At 42.7% G+C, this 18,162-nt stretch overlaps 1 protein-coding gene across 6 annotated transcripts in view; it reads left to right on the top strand.

The window, feature by feature from the left end:
• Positions 1 to 18,162, top strand: part of PTPRT (protein tyrosine phosphatase receptor type T) — a 272,419-nt gene that overhangs the window by 37,658 nt on the left and 216,599 nt on the right. For all 6 annotated transcript variants that reach the window (XM_018073978.3, XM_018073971.2, XM_018073972.2 and 3 more), the window contains exon 5: positions 14,762 to 15,055. In XM_018073978.3, coding sequence (XP_017929467.1) covers positions 14,762 to 15,055 — 294 coding nt within the window. The remainder of the gene's footprint in view (positions 1 to 14,761; positions 15,056 to 18,162) is intronic.

Below are 18,162 nucleotides of genomic sequence, written 5' to 3' on the forward strand. Positions count from 1 at the left end.
CCAATAAGAGCTACACAAATTAAAGTGCAGCTGTCAAGATCAGCAGCAGAGTTGAAGGTGTACATATAATATAAAGTATTCAAGAGCCGGTATCTTCTCCAGGAGAACGTTTCAAATAGATTTTTGTTAGATGGAAGCAGCAGATTTATTTCCACAGCTTTCCTCGTCTCACATTTAATAATCAAGAACACTTGTAATAAAGTTTCAGATTTCAGAGGGTTTTGTTACAGCTTTGGGGCTGGTTCTGTATCTGTTCCATTACTCCCAGTGTGCCCTTTTCTGGTTATTCCATCACTTTAACTCTGCTGGAAATGAAATCCTGCAATGTTTTGCTTAGGGAGTAGAATACCTGTGCATGAACCAACCATAGCTGCTCAGGAGGTCCAGGTGGGTTTAGCTCAGCTCTTTCCTTTTATGAAATTATTGCACACTTCTCAAAATCAGGGGTTTGTGTAATCTTATCACAAACCACTATCAGACAACTCTATTTAAAACCCTATTATTGTACCTCTGTGCCCCAGAGAGGCAGCTCTGGGTATCATCAGCGTGGGCCTGTCAGCCTGACAAGCTCCCCAACAATTTTTTTTTGTCTCCAGTCACTTTTTATCCAGTTAGCACTGCCTGTTTTGACTGTGAGCTGCTGGCTTTGCTCTTCCCTGGATTTGTTAGGGATCCCAGCCAGACCCTGGGAGGCAGGCTCACTCTGCAGCAACTGTGTTCACTGAGCAGTGTCCTTTCCTGACCAACTCCTTCCTCATCTCCCATTTCCCAACACCCCAGGACCTGATTAAATATTTGTGTTGTGGAAGGTACTTTTTCCCTTGCCCCCCCTTTTTGCTCCTGGTATTTGCAGAGGTTTTGGCAGCCATCAGTTAATGGAATTGGGATCCTCGAAATGTATCCGTGCTCAGGTCCAGAGAACCTGTTGTTGTTTAAGCAGTTCTAGAAAGCATCAAGTATTTCAAGCTGGCATATAGTGTTCTTCCCTCCAGACTGGCTACAGCCACCTGTTCAATAGACTAAATTCATCAAGTCATTTTTAATTGTGCTCATTGGACTGTGGAGCTGTGCCAGGGTCCTCCTAAGCAACAAATGGGTTCAGAGTAGGCACAGTGCAGATTCTGCTAGAAAATAGTTCCCTCTGGTACTGGTTCCTCTCAGCTTGCCTGGGAAGGATAAGGAATCATCATTTCAGATTACTGAGGAACAAAGGAGCAGAAACTTGGCTTATTTGCATCACAGTGGTATCTCCATTTATTTTGGACTTGCACCAGCATAAACTAGAGAAGAATTGGGCCCAGAGCCAACTAAACTTTGTATTTCCTAAATAATTAAGCAAATCTACAAGGAGCTAAGCTGATGAATGGTTAACAAAGCTATTCACCAAAGCCCAGCACTGCACCACAATCTGTACCTGCCTGCTCTCAACTCAGGAGATATTCTACTGTTTTTAAGGATACTTCAGAGTCAAGCAACAAGAATTTGCTTTGGAGCAAAAGAATTTGGGTTAAATAGCCTTACCAAGCAGTAGACTTCCCTTGTGCAAGTATTTTGGGTAAGATTTGACCTATAATATTTTTTCTCTAGGTGATTATGTCCAACAATTCACTTCCAGGGTTTTGTGTTTAGGCTCCAAGCCAATATAAATTTACAAGTTTGAGCAATAAATGTGTTTTTTTTTGTGGCACCAAAGAAAGATCTCATCGTGTATTTAATGGACTTTATTTGGACAGTGTAGGTTTCTACTTGTAAAGACAGGAAAGAAATGGAAGAGAACTGGAAGAGCTGAATTCTTTGCTGTGCTTACTCAGGTCAGGTCCTTCCAGACAGTTGAACAAGACTGTTCTAGAGGTTTGTGTTGCTGTTCTTCCCACAGTTGCTTTGTTCCAATGAAACACTGCAGTCCTGTTTCATGTTGAGATGTGTAGGAATTGGATGTTTCCCCAGGTACCTGACAGGGATTAGTGACAGTGTGAAGGGGGAGTTTTGACCCCAATTTGATAATTATGTAGCGATAAAATCACTAACAGACATTCCTGATGATTTATGTGACAGCTCATACAGTGACTCCTCTGCTTAAAATTTTGCTTTGATCTGCATCAGCAGGAATTCCACATGTACTAAATAATGGGGAAAAAAAGCCCTTATGTGCTCCAACTCCATTTTATGTACACAGCAAATGCATAACCAACCTTTGATATTGTGCTTCAACATGAAAGATGCAGCTCTAGAGCTCAAAACTTAGATTTCCAAACTCTGTGGCACTTCCTTGTTTATCCATCAGCACTTCAAATCCCAGAATAATGGAATTGCACATAATAACCTCTCTGCTGAGTGAAGAAGTACAGTCCTCGTGTCGAGCAATAAACATTCCTTACAAAGGCGAAAAACAATTTTCCAAATCGCGAATTGAAGCTCTGACATAAGAAGAAAACTTTTTGTGCCAACTCCTGTGCTGGTCACTTTGCATTTCTGTTGCTGATTCTTCAGTTTTGCAGGATGACAAGTTGTTCAGGCTGCTGCTAATTATGTGCTCGCTGTTATGGTAATTGGCATCTCTCAGTTTTGTTGTTATGACTACAAAGTACTCGGTAACAGGCTGATAAGGCACAGACTGCAGGGCTGACACTCCTCACTGCTGCTCCCAGTTCTGGCTGTCCAGGTGTGCTGAGTACAAACTGATGGGTGTTAGAGGCTCTTTCTGGAGTGCTGATCACCCTGATGCTGGAGATACCCCAGCAGTACAAATGCTGCAGGTATGGACAGATATGAACACGTGGAATCCACTTCTCTCCCTCGGCAGTGATTGTAGGAAAAATCCTTGCTTTCACTTTAGGAAATGGCAAAAAAAATACCTGCAGGACAAGGAAAATTGCAGCAAGAAATTCTTTATTGCAGCCTTGGGTGCAACCCCAAGTCACATGGCCTGGGAAAAGCACACCCCGTTTGAAAAACGCGCTCTTTTTGTGCCCTCTTGGTTACCTAAGCTGTTAAATATTCAACAGGTGACAGGTATTCTACCTTAAAAGGTAATTTTCGAACTCAGGAGGGGGTGTTACCCTCCCTCCTGATTGATTGATGACTTACCCCTCTGTTCATGTACCGGGGATCTCTCTGCACACAATGACTGGCCATGTGGCCAGGGGATATTTTTCTATTTTTTATTTTTTTCCCTATCCCAGATGGGCATTTCACCTTACTGTCTCCATGAGGCACCTAAAAAAACCCCTTGGAATTAAATGAAAGCAAAGAAAATTCCACCACTCTCTGTTTTCCACTAAATTCATTTTGCTTATAATAAAACCAGGTTATTTATTTCTCACAGTGACCTGCAGTCCTACTCTGCTGCTGTGAAGTGCTTCATCAGGTCTGTTCTCGTGCTCAGGTAGCCTGGTGTCCTTGTTTCAGCGAGGAAACTTGAGTGTGTTGCTGTTTCTTGGTGGTCCTTGACCTGTTGGGAACTGTACTTAGGGATTACAGGGATTAGAAACCAGCAGATCAAAGCTTGGGTACCAGAGTGCATCATCCTGAGAGGATCCATCAGTATGAGCTTTGTACTGTTGTTAATGATGTTAAAAAAGAGCTTCCCTCATGTCCTAGTAGATTTACCATCCTCTTCCCCCCTGTTTTTAGCTTTTGCAACACATGCAGAATCTCAGCAGTTTAGTCAATGTGTGCCTGTAGGGGAGCAGGCTGTGTAAGGGACTCTCAGCTGATTAAATCAGTAAATCCAAATTGAATCTGCACCTTCTCAGGAAAGCCCAGGTTCAATTTGCATTGATTGGGGGAGGGGGGTTGATAATATACTGTGAGCAGAAAACTCTGGACAGAAATGTTTGCTTCAGTGAGGAAACTACCAGCTTGGTCACACGTGCAGGTATTGCCTGGACATCTGCAGGTTGTGTTTTAGGAAATTTGTAGCACAGGGAATATCTGTCTTCCACCTCCCTTATAAAACCTTTCAACCTACCATTTCTACCACTGGAACATATATTTTATAGCAGGGTTTTTCTTTCAGGGAAGCTGACTTGAGGTCTTGCAGGTGGATCCTGGCTGTGCAGGACCCAAGTTGGATTAACACTGGTTTTTAGATACAGGACTCATTAAAAATCCCTTCAGCCCTGTAATATAAACTCCATAAGGCCATGGTGCAGCTCTTGAAAAGCCTAAACAGGTCACAAGATTTATCTGGTAGTAGATCTTGGGGTTTTTTTGACTGACTCAGGGACAACACAGCAGTGAGTAAGGATGTAACAAAAAGAATTCCTTGACTAATTGCAGACATCCTTGGGAATATTGGGAGACTTATGAATAGGCAGTAGAACTATAATATCCTGGATCTCTGATGGCCTTTGGGTTTTTAGGGTTAATAGGATTGCTTATCACATATTCTTGCAAGTACATTCAGAAGTAGGAAGGTTGTTCCTTTTCTCAGGAAAAAAACAGTCAAAACACAGAAGTATTAATGCAGACAGTGAGTGCTGGGGGTACATCTCTGTGTATCAGGCAGACTTTCTTCCCTTGTGCATATTTTACATTAGATAGAGAGACTGACTTATGACTTAGAGGTGGAAGAGATCCCTTTGTGTTCTGGAAACTGCCATGGAACTTCTTCCTGGTGCTGAGCTTGCTGGACACTGAATTTTTATTTTGCCACCACAAGAGAAGGCTTCCCATACAGATTTTGTAATAAATTATTAAGTTGCTCGTACAGCTGTATAAGCAGCATGGCCTTAGTGACAGCAGAACAGTTATTGGCAGCAACTTGGCTCTTTCTCACACTTTGTGGTTAATAAGAGTGGAAGGATGATTAATCCTTGTGTTGGGTTTCTGGGATGAAATGTGCTACCATAGGTAGCACAGGTGTAAAACCATAGGACGATTTCTGCAGGTGTTGTTGCTGTGAATGTTTTGGAATCTGCATGAGGAATATTTAAATATCATTGATATCCAGTTATTCAAGTAGTTTCTTCAGGTTTCCCAGGGTGTACATCTGTGCTTACCCCAGGGAAAGAAGAAAAGGAAGAAAACTTTGAAATCTGAATGAAGTCTGTAATTTCAGTCCGTTAAGACAGGAAGAATGACTTCCCAAAATGAACATTCCACAAAGTTCCTTTGGAAATTAGTCATTTCTGCTTCATCCAAGTTTCATATGAATGCTGAGATCAGATTCTTGCTCAGATTACTGTCAAGCAAACCTGCTCTCAGGTGACCACCTGCTCTGAGACTTGGTTGCCCAGATGGTTTGTTAGGTGCTGTTTCAGGTGATAGAGGTACATTGGTTGAAAGTTCCTTGGGGGTTGTCTCCCCAGGATCCCTGTTGGCACATTTGCAATCTACTGTTACAGCATCAGCTCCTTTTTAAGTCAGATTTGACTTGCCTCCTCATGGTCAGCTGTGATCAGTGTTTTTCATGAATCTGTCAAGGGGAAATAAATGATTAAACGAGAACATTTTTCTTTTTATGGACCGAAAAGCCCTAAATTTGTGTGTCAAGCCTGGCATACAATTCTTTGCAGGAGGTCATAAAGCCTGTAGGCTGGAACACAAGTCTACATCCAGTCTCTGGCCCTGCAGCCCTCCATTAATCATTACTTCCAGTTATAAAACAACATATCAGACTTCCTTCATCAGAATATTATGAGGATGAGCTGGGGGCAGTTCCTTGAGCTGCCCTGCACGTGCACACACCAGTGTCCTCACTCCTTAAGCTCTGGGGTACAGATGTTTGAGAGATCATACCAGTGGGATTGGACATGGTTGGGTCTGTAAATCACAGCCATGGTGCTCTGTCAAGTTTAAACTCCAGCCTGGCTGCTCTCAGTTCTCCTCACTGCTCCTCATCTGTTCTGCACGTCCCCAGGTGCTGGACAGGGAGGGAAAGGGCAGGGAGGATGTTTGCTTCCCTGCTTTTCCTTTAAATGAAACAAAGAATCCTGCCTCAGGCTCTTCCTGCAAACCTGGCAGGTTGCTATGGATTAAGGCACTTAATCAATCCAGACAAACCATTCCATGCTGCCTCCTGGTAGTCAATACCTCCAGTCACTTGCCATTTCAGCAGCTTAGAGACCAACAATCCTTCATCCTGCACACAGAGATGTGCCAGAGAGCAAAAGTTGCTAAATAGCCACTAGAGATGAAGCTGTAAAATCCTTTTGCCTCTGTCTTTATCCCACCACCATCACTGGTAGCATAGCAACTGAGGAAGCTGCTTGAACTTGAGTTGACCCGAAATTACATGTTTCATGCTTTATGTGTTTATTCCCTGCCTTTCTACTTTTTTTTTTTTTTTGGTGCTTATTGAGGTTACATTTTCAGTCCCTGTGGGACATTAGCAGCTTGTTCATGCAGAAAGCTGAAACAGATTTAATAACATGTGATATATGAGCTCAAATAGTCCATGGAGTCAGAAACATGAGAGAGAGATAAAGCTGCCCTTGGGTACTGCCTGGTGGAGAGGCCCTTTGTGTTGGTGGGGTGTGGATGAAGTTTTCCATGTCTTTGGTGGAGCCATAAGGAAGAGCAACCTCCCACAGACTGATTTTTCATATTGTAGTGTGAGAGGACTGGCTGCTAAAGGAAGAAGCGTGGATTGGAAATATGAAAAGATTGTAGTAACCCTGGGATTTGTCACCTGGGGGAAAGAGAACTCAGACACAGGTTCAGAAGTAACCTGCAACTTTAAAGGCAGTTGGTGAATGTGCAGTTGCAGTAATTTCTAGTGGAGAAATCACTGGTTTGACCAGAGTTTCTTGAAAGCTCCTGTATTTTCATATCCCTTAGTTCTTAGTTCTCATACTGTGTGCAGATATATTCACATGTTAAACACAAACTTGTTCTTCTTTGTAGGTCATTTCAAGATGAATATAAAATGTTGTACTCCACACATACTTGATGTGCCTGTCAAGTCCAAGAAATGAGGGAAGTGGCAAAAATTCAAAATTACTAATTGTTTTGGGAGGAAAATGTATCAAGGCTGGGTTTGGAGAACAGGGCTTGGTTAAGCACCCTGGACGTGATCCTGGTGGATCAAAATGGAACAGTTGGATGCTGGATAGAGAAAGTCATGGTCTTTTTATTTTTACTGGTGTTTTGGTCAAGTGAAACCTGAACCTTTTTTCTGTGTGTGGCACAGTGTCAACAGGTGGGACCAAGATGCCCCAACCTCAGAACAGTCCTAGTAAGAGAATGAAATTCTTTCTTTGACAAGCACTTTAAGCATTGAATTATTAAATCAAAGGGCATCACTGTCACCAGTACATGCTCTGGCTGAACAGATGAAAGGAAAGTGAGTTGTGCTCGTCTTTTCCAGAGAAAAGAATCATTTTATCTTCATGTGGTGCTTTTAGGCTGCAGCACCTGAGTTCTGCTGCCCTGGGTGAGGACATTCAGAGAGAATTCAAGGGGCTTGCAGGTGCTCAGTATTATTTCTTGGCTTCCCCCTTAATAGACTGACTGATCCATTACCTGACTGAATTTCACACTAAAGGCCAAGTGCTGAGAACATAAGAGCAAAGGAGGTTAAATGCATCTCACTTGTATTTTAATAGCAGTCAAAAGATGGAGGGATTAATTTTATCTTAGATACATAACTTAGAATGAGCCCATTTCTCTCCTTTGACTACAGAAGGGAACCTGAGATAATTAGTACAGGTTAGAACACACAAAACCTACAAAGTACAAGTCAGGTTGTTTTTAATCAGCTCGTGGATGCACAAAAGTCTTTGTGTTGGGCCTCTTGTGGTCCATGAAAGGTCTCTTTCTGACATTCCATAAGCAACAAGAAGCATGTTCTCCTCTTCTTCCTGATGTGTTTTTGTAGCTGTTTTGCAGTTGAAAAACTCAGAAAATTACATGCACTTTAAAACTGTGAGTTAATTGTCCGTGATTCCAGCCCTGGGGAGCTTGTCATTCTTGGAGATTACCTACAGAGCCTGCCTGAGCACTGTGGAGGGCAGTGCTCCTATCCACGTGGGAAAGGTTGCCTTTGGCACTCTGCATGCACAGGGCTTAGGAATGTGTTTTGCTGCAACACAGGAGATTGCCACACATCAGTGCTGAGCCCTGGGAGAGTCCACAGTCACCTTTTTTAACTGTGTTACAGTACAAATGATGGCTCAAAGAGAAGCATTCAGTTCTAATCTATGTGAGTTCTTGTAATAAGCTTTACAATTAGAGCACAGGCTCTTCCATCTAATTCACTTAATTTACGCTGGGAAATGAGATACTGTTCAACTAATCCAATGCTATTTTCCTCTTTATTAGGGAATGAAAGCGTCCTCTGAGGCTCTGGTGGGATTCAGGCTAAGCTTCTGAGGCACAAATAGTGTGAAATGCTAATGAAACAGTGCTGTGCTGTAATTCCCACTTGGTGTCTGGTACCCCTCTCCTTCAGCCTGTGACACCACTGGAAGGGTTGGCAGGAGGCAGTGGAGCTGTGCCAGCTCTTTCTGGACTTTGGGAATGTGTGTTTGATGAGATGACACTGGTACAGGTGAACTTCCTTCAGCCAGGGTTTGTTCCAGCTGCCTTGCATGGTTGGACTCGATGATCTCAGAGGTCTTTTCCAACCTAGTTGAATCCTGTGATTCCATGATTCTGTGACTGCAGTGCCTTTAGGAAATGGTTAAGAGGTTTTCTCCTGTAAGCATTGCTGTGTTCTTCTCTTTAAACCCAGTTGCTTAATTGAGAACATATGTGTTCAACTCACCAGGGAGCATTTCCACTGCTTCCTAAGGGGATAATACACAGAGAATATGTTCTTCATTTGCTGCAGGCTGCAGCAACTTCTCCCTTCCTATATAAAGACTGCACCTATGCTGTTGTGAGCTGCAAAGGGAATAGTCTGTTTGAATTGGAGGCTTTGGGGATGTTAGAAGACGAGTATCCTGCCAAACACTGAGTCTCTTGCTCCGTTTCCTTTCTTTGGTGCTATCGATTGCTGTCCCCTGGGATCTGCTCATCTCGTTTTTTCACTGCTGTTGTGCTGACTCTTTGACCACTTTGCTCAGTTCTTCCACATCTTTCTGGCTCGTTTTTGTTTTCTCTCTCACTCCTTGTACATGAAACGTGTGGTGAGTCCCCTGCAGGCAGAAGCACCGGCTCTTAAGGGAAAAGCAAAAGGAAAAAAGCACATCACGTGTTGTGGCACACAGGGATTCTGTTTCAGAGAGGACTGAAGCTACTGATCACTCTGTTAATAAATTTGTGTTGGGAAGAATCATCAGTTGGAGAGTGCTTATATTAAATGTGATAATCCATAGCACAGTACAATAGTGTCTAAAGCAGCCCCTGCTTGCTGCTCTGATGTCCCAGCTCTTCAGCTGGGTACCCAGCCTGCCATGAGCTAAAAGGGTACACTGATTACTGAGCACATAAACATTCCATGGCTGATGGTTCAGGAGGGTGGATGTGGTGTTGGTCTCAACAGGGGCAGGAAGAGACCCGTAGGGGAATAGATTAAGGTGTGTCAGGGTGGAGTTTTCCTGCTGGAACTGCTCTGTTTCATATTGGGATGCAAAGCCCAACAGGGAAGACTTTTGCACCTCTAAAATATAGAAACCTGTGAAACCACAGCCCTCATTCTCCATGCTGTAGAAATCCTCAGTCTTCCTCTTCTCTCGCTTTTCTGGATTTTGGCTTTAATTAAATATTCAGGATTGTTCACATCAGAATTGGTGCTGGGCACTTTTCTTTGGGCCCAGACCACACCATTCACTGGTGCAATTCACCTGTCCAGGTGAATTAATGAATGATTTTACTGGTGCTCTGGCAGAGTCTTTCAATCCTGTTGGCACATGCCACTGCTGTCAGGCTGTCACATCACTGTGAGACACATCTGAGTCTCTCTCCTTTAGACAAAAACTATTAGTGCACTGTCAGCACTGTGAAATCATCTTGTTAAATACTGTAAAATCCACGTGATTTTTTTTTTTTTTTGTGCAATAAGTGGAAGTTTGGACAATCACTGGAAAACAAAATTCACCTGCTGCATTTGTGGTGGTGGTAAAACTGTGCTGATAAACACTGCCAGTATAAATACCCACATTCAGAGCTCAGGCTGCTCATTGCTGTGGTGTAAAACTGGAAGGGGTGCCCAAGGATGCTGCTCAGACAGTCTTGCTTTTTGTACAAAACTCTATAAATGCATTTTGTTCTGTTTTTTTTTTTTTTTTTTTTTTTTTTTTTTTTTTTTTTTTTTTTTTTTGCTTAAAAAGAGTTTTGAGAAGCTTGAAATTTGGTTTCCTTGCCTTCCAGTGCCATCCTTATCCATTTGGCAGGCACAGTCCACAGCTGCTCGTTTGGGACGTGGTGAGAAAAGCTCACAATTCCCATTAGTAGGGGAATAAGCGGTATCATGTTTGAAAACACAGACCCTGCTTGTCAGGCAAATGTCTTTTGAGAGCAGCTCCCATCCCACCTCTCCATTCCCCAAAGGATAAGGAAAAAAAATGTGTCTCTTCTGATGTTATTTTTAGACCTGTGCTGTGTGTTGTGTGCATGTGAGAAAACAAAACAGTAACGAAAGGAGGGAGCCCAGGGTGGCACTTCAGAAACAGAATTGTTGAACTTGGTCGTGTACCAGAGTTTTGTAGCACTGGGGGCTCTTTCTGTCTAAAGCCATCCCTAGCCCATCCCTAGCAAATGAGAGTTCATGATCACTTTGGCTGTACAGGTTGTCAGGTGGGTTTGTTATGAACGAGGAAGTAATTAAAAAAAATTGAATGTTGTTAATATAAAATCCATAGCTTAAGAGGTTTCTGCAGCTGCTTTAAGATTACATTTTCTGTACTATCTTTTTTTTTTATGAGTTATTTTGCAGGAGGCAGTGACAAGGATTTTTCTCTAGTTTTTCAGTCTTCCCCGTTGCATCTTCAGGGTTCATGGAACCCATTTTTCTTCCATCATCTGAAAATTGCTTAGAAAGTCAAACAGAGAAATATTCCAGTGGTAGAGTAGAAAAACTCAGAAACTGTTGCCCAAGAGTAAAGTGTGTGTGTTTTCCACACTAGTTGGGGAGTGTTGGTGACACCAGGCCTTGCAGAGTTCAGGAAGTGTCTGGATGATGCTCTTAGTCATGGAGAATTGTGGGATGGTTTGGGTTGGAAGGGACATTAAAGCTCAGGGACACCTTCCACTAGCCCAGGTTGCTCCAAGCCCTGTCCAACCTGGCCTTGGACACTTCCAGGGATCCAGGGGCAGCCACAGCTTCTCTGGGCAACCTGTGCCAGGGCCTCCCCACCCTCCCAGGGAAGGATTTCCTCCCAGTATCCCATCCAACCCTGCCCTCTGGCAGTTTAAAGCCATCACCCCTTGTCCTGTCACGATGTGTTGTTGAGTTTTAGGTGGTTCTGTGAGGAGCAGGGAGTTGGATTTGATGATCCTTATGGGTTCCTTCCAGCTCGAGACACTCTGTGATTCTGTGTGGTCTGGTTTGTGCCTCCTGGTAGTTTTGGTTTCTCACGCTCTGTATTGCTAAAATTCATGTCATTTTACAGCTCTAACAGTGTTCAGCCTTCTGAGCTGCATTTCCTTGTCTAGTGGGAGGAGAAAGGCACCTCCCAAATTCCCTTTGTGTCTGCACAACTGGACCTGCTTTGCACATAGAATAAAATCTACTTGTGGTCAATAACCTCCTTTTTTTGAGCCCGTACTACGTTTGTTTCCTTAAAAGAGCTCCCATGTTTTTTCTGTGTCCTTCCCAAGTCTGGAATTCAGGATGGATATTCCAGCTGTTGCAATCCAGTTCCAGATGTGTTTGTTCCTGGGGTACCAGTGGCTTCCTCCTCCCTGTCTGGAGGGGGATGGGACAATGACTGAAAAGGAGCAACAGGCAAGACAAAGCCTGTAATACAAAATAGTGTTGGCATGAAATGGGGCTTAAAAATACTGTTGTTCACACTTCCATGTGTAAAAGACCAATCTGTCACCATGTTTATTTAATCAAGGTCCCATAGAGATTTTAATTAAAACAGTGAGCTCATAATGTCAGGCTGGTCATCTGTGACTGACAAGTGGGGTTTGGAACAGAGGGCAAAAAAATGGGCCTTTTTTTCTGTGCCAGTTTTGCTAAATAATGGATAACTTGTTTAGATCACTTGTAGTCATTTGGCACAGTGATATTAAAAAAAAAAACTGCTTCTCCAGTTGGTGCCAGTAGGAAAGAATCCATTATTTTCAGTGAGGTGGGACTGAGCCCTGAATAACTGTTGTAATGGCTGCTCATCTTAGCTTCTTAAATTGAGAAAATGGGAGCAACAGTTTAAATTCCTAGTTTTATAATATTTTACAGCACCTGTTTTTCAAATGGTACAGAAAGGGGAAAATTAATGGGGGTGAGGGGAAGGGAGAAACCCACCCTTACAGTTCTTTTTGGTGAGGAAGGTTTAGATTTGGACTAAAATAGAGAAGATGGTAATGCTGCGTGACATCTTAATTTAAATCAGTTTGGCAATTGTAGTTTCTAAACTTGTTAGATGAGATTTTCATGTCTGTTCAGCAGGATAAACTGCTCTATTAATTAAGCTCAGTCCCATAAATCTCTTCTAACTTGCCATCAAATCCCAAAGAAACCTGGATCACGTTGCTATTGAAATGTGCAGCCCAGGAGAATGGAGTTTAATATTTCATTTGTCTTGTGATGTGACTTGTAAGATGTCATTTTTGCATTGGGAATAAAAATCACCAAGTCTGTCTTTTAATTGTCTTGCACCAGGAAACAAGTAATAAGCTGCTTGTGATTTATAATAATTTGATTTTTAATGAAAACGTATCTGCATGCGTTTCTTGAAAACAGTTTTCTTGGAGAAATAACCTCAGTAAGTCAAAACATAATCAGCTTGGCATTTCATAGCAGAAAGAGATTCTGGCAGGAGTTAGGGGAAGAGGACAGAATAAAAACCAAAATAAACATTCCACAGAAAACATAGCTGGTGTCACTGTTTTTGTAAATGTTGGATTCCTGCTGCAATTACAATTCAGATTGCTTTTTTTTTTTTTTTTTTGCAGAGGCACAATGTACAACTCCTGCAGTCGATCCCTAGGAGGTAGCAGGGCTCCTTGTAATTAGTGTTAGCCAGAGGAAATGAAATTAAGTAACGTTTCAGTTGATCATTTTGTATAATAAAGGTTTCTGTGCATTTGTTGCTCTTCACTGAGCAGATGTTAACCTGCAAGAATCTTCTTCCTGTCGTGGGGTGCTCAAACTTTTTCCTTCCACATTTTTGTGGGTCCTGCATTGTTTCAGTTTTCCAGGTTCTTTGAGGGGTCACCGTTAAAAGAGGAATTTAGAGTAACTCTCACAGAACTTTAAATTATTGATATGCTGGTACATTTATAGGTTTCTTTTTCTGAGATGGGGATCACAGGATGGTTTAGGTTGGGAGGGATCTTAAAGCTCATCTCATCCCACCCCCTGCCTTGGGCAGGGACACCTTCCACCAGCCCAGGTTGCTCCAAGCCCCATCCAACCTGGCCTTGGACACTTCCAGGGATGGGGCAGCCACAGCTTCTCTGGGCAACCTGTGCCAATGTTTCAACACCCTCATGATAAAAACCTTCTTTTTGTCACCTTAGCTTCATAAGAGAATAGAGTTTGTGTCCTCTGGGCTGAGGGCAAACCACATCAGAGTGGGGCAGAGGGAAGACTTGATGAGATCCAGGAAGTTGCTGATAATCCTGCCCAGTTCAGCTCAGGTTTTCCAAACCACAAAGAGTTCGCTGTTCATGTGGTTTCCAGTGTGGAAGTGTTATTTATACACTGACAGAGAGGAGAAAAGGAATAATAGAAATCAGGCAGGCAGCCAGAGCTCTGTAGATTGTATTTTTTTATTTTGTAGCTCCCATCAAAGGGAGCTGCTGAGATGTCTTTTATCAGCTTGCTTTGCTTTTTCTCGCAGAGGTGACGCTCAGCAGCCGAGTTCTGCCTCCTCGTGCTACTTCTCAGACATCCAGACCCTCTTCAAGTCTCATGCAGACTTCCTTGAGTACCTTTGCTCGTGAAGTTAAGGAAACTTTGCAATCAAACATGACAGGAGGTGTCGATTCACTGTTGCCTTCGAGTTTTTCTTAGTTCTCAGTTTTTCAGGAGCCCCAGTTTGAGCCAGTTCTGGTATCACTGGTCATGGGAAGATCCCTAGTGCTTAAATTTGCTAGGATTGTCTCAGGCACACAACCAGTGCTTTGCTTAGAAATTACATCCCATCTTTAATCTGGATTTTGCCTGTTGAAATCAGAAAACGAGCAAGTGATCTGAGTTTTCCACTTACTGTTAATTGTGCCATGTTAAGCATGAGAATTTGGCTGAACCACAGATCAGTGACTGGGAGATTCTGCTGTGTCACGTCACAGGGCAGAGAAAGGGCTGTACTGGAGCCTTTTTATTCATGAATATGTTAAATGCACTCATTTGTCTTAATTTAAGACTTCCTTCTTCCCCCTCACCCTCCAGTATTATATTGAGTGCTATTGCTTAAAAGAGGGAGCAAGTATAAACCTTGTGATCTTTTAGAAGTGACTTTTGTGTTTTATTTTAAACAGAGGTTGCTTTGTGGTTACTGCAGGTGTTTCTGAATTGGTAATACTACCCCCAGGAAAAGGGGCTGAATTTTTAGCACCAAAAAAGTGCAACTCTTTTCAGGAACAGATTAAATTCTTATAAGAGGTTTGGTAAATTGTGCCTGTGTTACAATGGGTTTTGGGGACAGTCTTGCTCCAAAATGGATCTTTCTGATGGAATTCCTTGATTTGTTTTTGTCTGCAGAGCCCCCCACTCCCATCGCCCCTCCGGAGCTCCTGGCCGTGGGAGCCACGTACCTGTGGATCAAACCCAACGCCAACTCCATCATCGGGGACGGGCCCATCATCCTCAAGGAGGTGGAGTATCGGACAACCACGGGCAACTGGGCAGAGACTCACATTGTGGACTCCCCCAATTACAAACTGTGGCACCTGGACCCTGACGTGGAGTACGAGATCCGGGTGCTGCTCACGCGCCCCGGGGAAGGAGGAACAGGCCCCCCTGGGCCCCCCCTCACCACCAGGACCAAGTGTGCAGGTAGGATTGCTGCTGCTTTGGGGCACTTTGGTTCCCTTCCTCGCTGTAGGTGTGCCATCTGAATTGACATTATGAATTTAGATGCATCCTGGAATAGTTTGTGTTTTATTCCCTAGGCAGGTGTTGGTTTTATGTATGTGGTGTGTTTGACTAAGTTTTGCCTCAGTGTGTGGCTGCTTTTTGTTGAAATGGGCAGAGAGGAGAGTTTTCTGACCAAAATTGTTCTTAAGGTTAGTCTATGATTTAATATTCACCTCTAAGTGCATAACAGAATTTTGCATAATGAGTTCTTGGGTAATGAATCAGGAGTGTTTATTAACACCTTGACACTGATACCAGTTTGAGGGCAGTGTGGTGAAAGAGGAGGCATTTAGTTTTTAAAATGCATTGTTGTGTTCCATTTGATGGAGATGATTCTTCTCCTCACTTCTGACAGAGAAACCCGTTCAAACTCTGTGCACCATCCTCCTTTCCTCTTTCATATTGGAGTGGATCAATTTTGATCCAGGGACAGAAGGAGTCTATCTTCTTTCTAAGCCTTCCCAGGAAAATCTAAAGGATCATGTTCCTCATGTTTCAGATATATTGGCTGTGCACTCTGTTGTCATACATTAATCATTAGCCATTAAGGGAAATCAAGCTCTGCCTGGCAAGGGGATGAGCAAAGCACTTTTCTGCCTCCCAGTTTTTTTCCAGCACACAACTGTCTTCTCAAAGTTTGCATTTTTATAATTTTTTCCAAGGTCCTTACTGTGGAGGGAACAAAGGACAGAGACTAAAAGGTTGCTCTGCCCTTTTCCATAACCTTTTTTCCCTCCCCACAAATGAGTGGTTTACAGCAAGTGGATTTGAGCAGTGGAAATCTTTACACAAAACCATCTTGGTTCCAGTTACTTTTTCTGACAAAATATCAAGACTGAAGTGTGAGGAAGGCATCCAGAGCAGCCAAATGCCATCCTGGGATGGGATCAAGCAGGAAAATGTTCATGTTCCTCACCCACTGTCCACAGCAGGAGCACCCCCAGCAGCACCCCCTTCCTCTACCAAGGGAGGAAGCCTGGCAGGTTGATTGTGTTGTTGGGTGTGAGTGGGGCACATCCTTTATTATACAGGTTATAAATCAGTGAATATTTAGTGTCTGTTTGAGGAGATTTGGTTCCAAATAAATAAATCTGAGCATGAGGCCCTGGCACACAGAGGTGTTTGCCCTGTCCATCAGATGTCCATTGGTAGAAGACAGATGTTTAGAGGCTTTGTGCTGCAGCTTTGTGGAAAGTGTGAAGTGACATGGAAGATGTCCTGGCCTGTTTAGGAAAGTTGGCACATGCTCTGCTGCTCATCTTTTGGCTTTCTTCTCCTTCACTAGTGTGGTCAAATTCTCTGACCATCATCAGAAATATCTGCAGGCCTGGCCTGGGACTGTGCATTTGCGAATGGAGATATGATGTGCTGAGATTTGCTCTGTAGCTCATCGTGTTGCCCCTTTGCAGGCACATTCTCTGCATCACCTGTAGAGGATGCTGGCTTTGGTTTAATTCAGGGGTTAAAATAACAGGATGTTGCCTTTGTGCTTAATGATGTCTAGTCCTGGGTCCCAGAGTGCTGAGTTTCCTTGCTCGGCTCAGATATCGACTGACATCGAGAGGGATGACGTGGGTAATTTGTTCAAATTGGCTGAGCCACTTTCTGTTTTCCATCCTATTTTCCTAATGAAAATCTAACTGGAGAAGGTCATTCTGTTAATGTTAGCTGTCATGCAGAGCTTGTTGAGATTGATGGTGATGGCATTTATGTTTTCTTTAGGGCACCGGGTGGGAGAAATCAGAATGGTCTCGATCTAAGCGTGGACTTGGAGGGAGAGACTTAACAGCTAAAGATGTGCAACTTGCACCAAATGCCAACTGAAATGATAGACAAGAAAATGCAATTCATTATTCCAATTTCCCTGTGTCGTGGAACTCCTTCAAAATACCCCATTTTGAGGATAATTACACAAAACTTTCACGGTAGAGATTAAAAAAAAAAAAATGTGCTGAACTGAGAAAACAGCTCTGCTGCCTTGATTTTCCTGGGAGCACCTAATGAACACCATCAAGGAAAACTGAGGGGTTTTTAAATAGTTGAGGGATGAGTGATGCTGCTTTTTTTCAAGTGAATTTTCTTGGCTCTTTTATTTGTCATTACTTTGCCTTAGCAAGAGAGGGAAGTACCAAACTCCTCCACATTTGTAGGCAATCAGTAGAGCACTGGAGCAGCCCTGTTTTACTGCACTGTTTAGTGTTGTGCTGTGTTTTATTAAGCCCACAAATAAAGATAACAAAATTGACTGCAGAAGTAATAGTAGAGAATATCACCTGTGCTGGGGGAAGTATTTACTAATTTAAATTGCAAGAAATCAGTGTAACAATAAACAGAACATGTCTGACACGTTCCAAAATTGAGAAGTCAATGTCCCTTGTACTAAATACTCTTTTCACATAGAGTATTTGTGTTCTGGGAAGGCTGAATAAGTGCTGGCATAGCCTTCAATTTAGCCTTCAGTGTTGCAGTGAGATTCTTATTTAGATATGAAAATAAAAATTAGAAAAGGATTGGGAAAGACTATGTTTTTCTTCCACTTAAAATCAAGCAACAGGAGCTCATTTACAAAGTTCATTTGTTTTCTGACTGTCAGCCTTGAATCAGAGCAAAAGTATGGCCAGGATGGGTCAGGATGAGCTTAAAGTCATTACACCATGATGCAGCTCTTACCAAAATCATCCATGAGTTTCAGATTTTTGATCAGACTGAATGGAAGTTGTTTACATGAAGTTGAAAACATTTTTCATTAGATAAAACCCCTAAAAACTAATTATGAAAGGTCCTGCTTTAAATGAGCACAATGAAGTTTTATTTGCATAATATGTTATGCAAATTTCTATAAGCAGTATGTGCCCAGGCATCTGTTACCCACTGGTGATCCTTTTGGTTTTCCCCAGGACAGCATTACAAGACTTGCTTAATATTTGATCTTTAGAAATGATACTGGAATTTAAGTCCCAGCTTGCCTCCTTCCAGGAAAAGCCAAATGCCAGAAAATATGGCAAAGCCTGCATGAATGATTTTTT

This window comes from Manacus vitellinus, unplaced genomic scaffold, assembly GCF_001715985.3.
Source record: "Manacus vitellinus isolate BGI_N305 unplaced genomic scaffold, ASM171598v3 scaffold_26_pilon, whole genome shotgun sequence".
Classification (NCBI taxonomy): domain Eukaryota; kingdom Metazoa; phylum Chordata; class Aves; order Passeriformes; family Pipridae; genus Manacus; species Manacus vitellinus.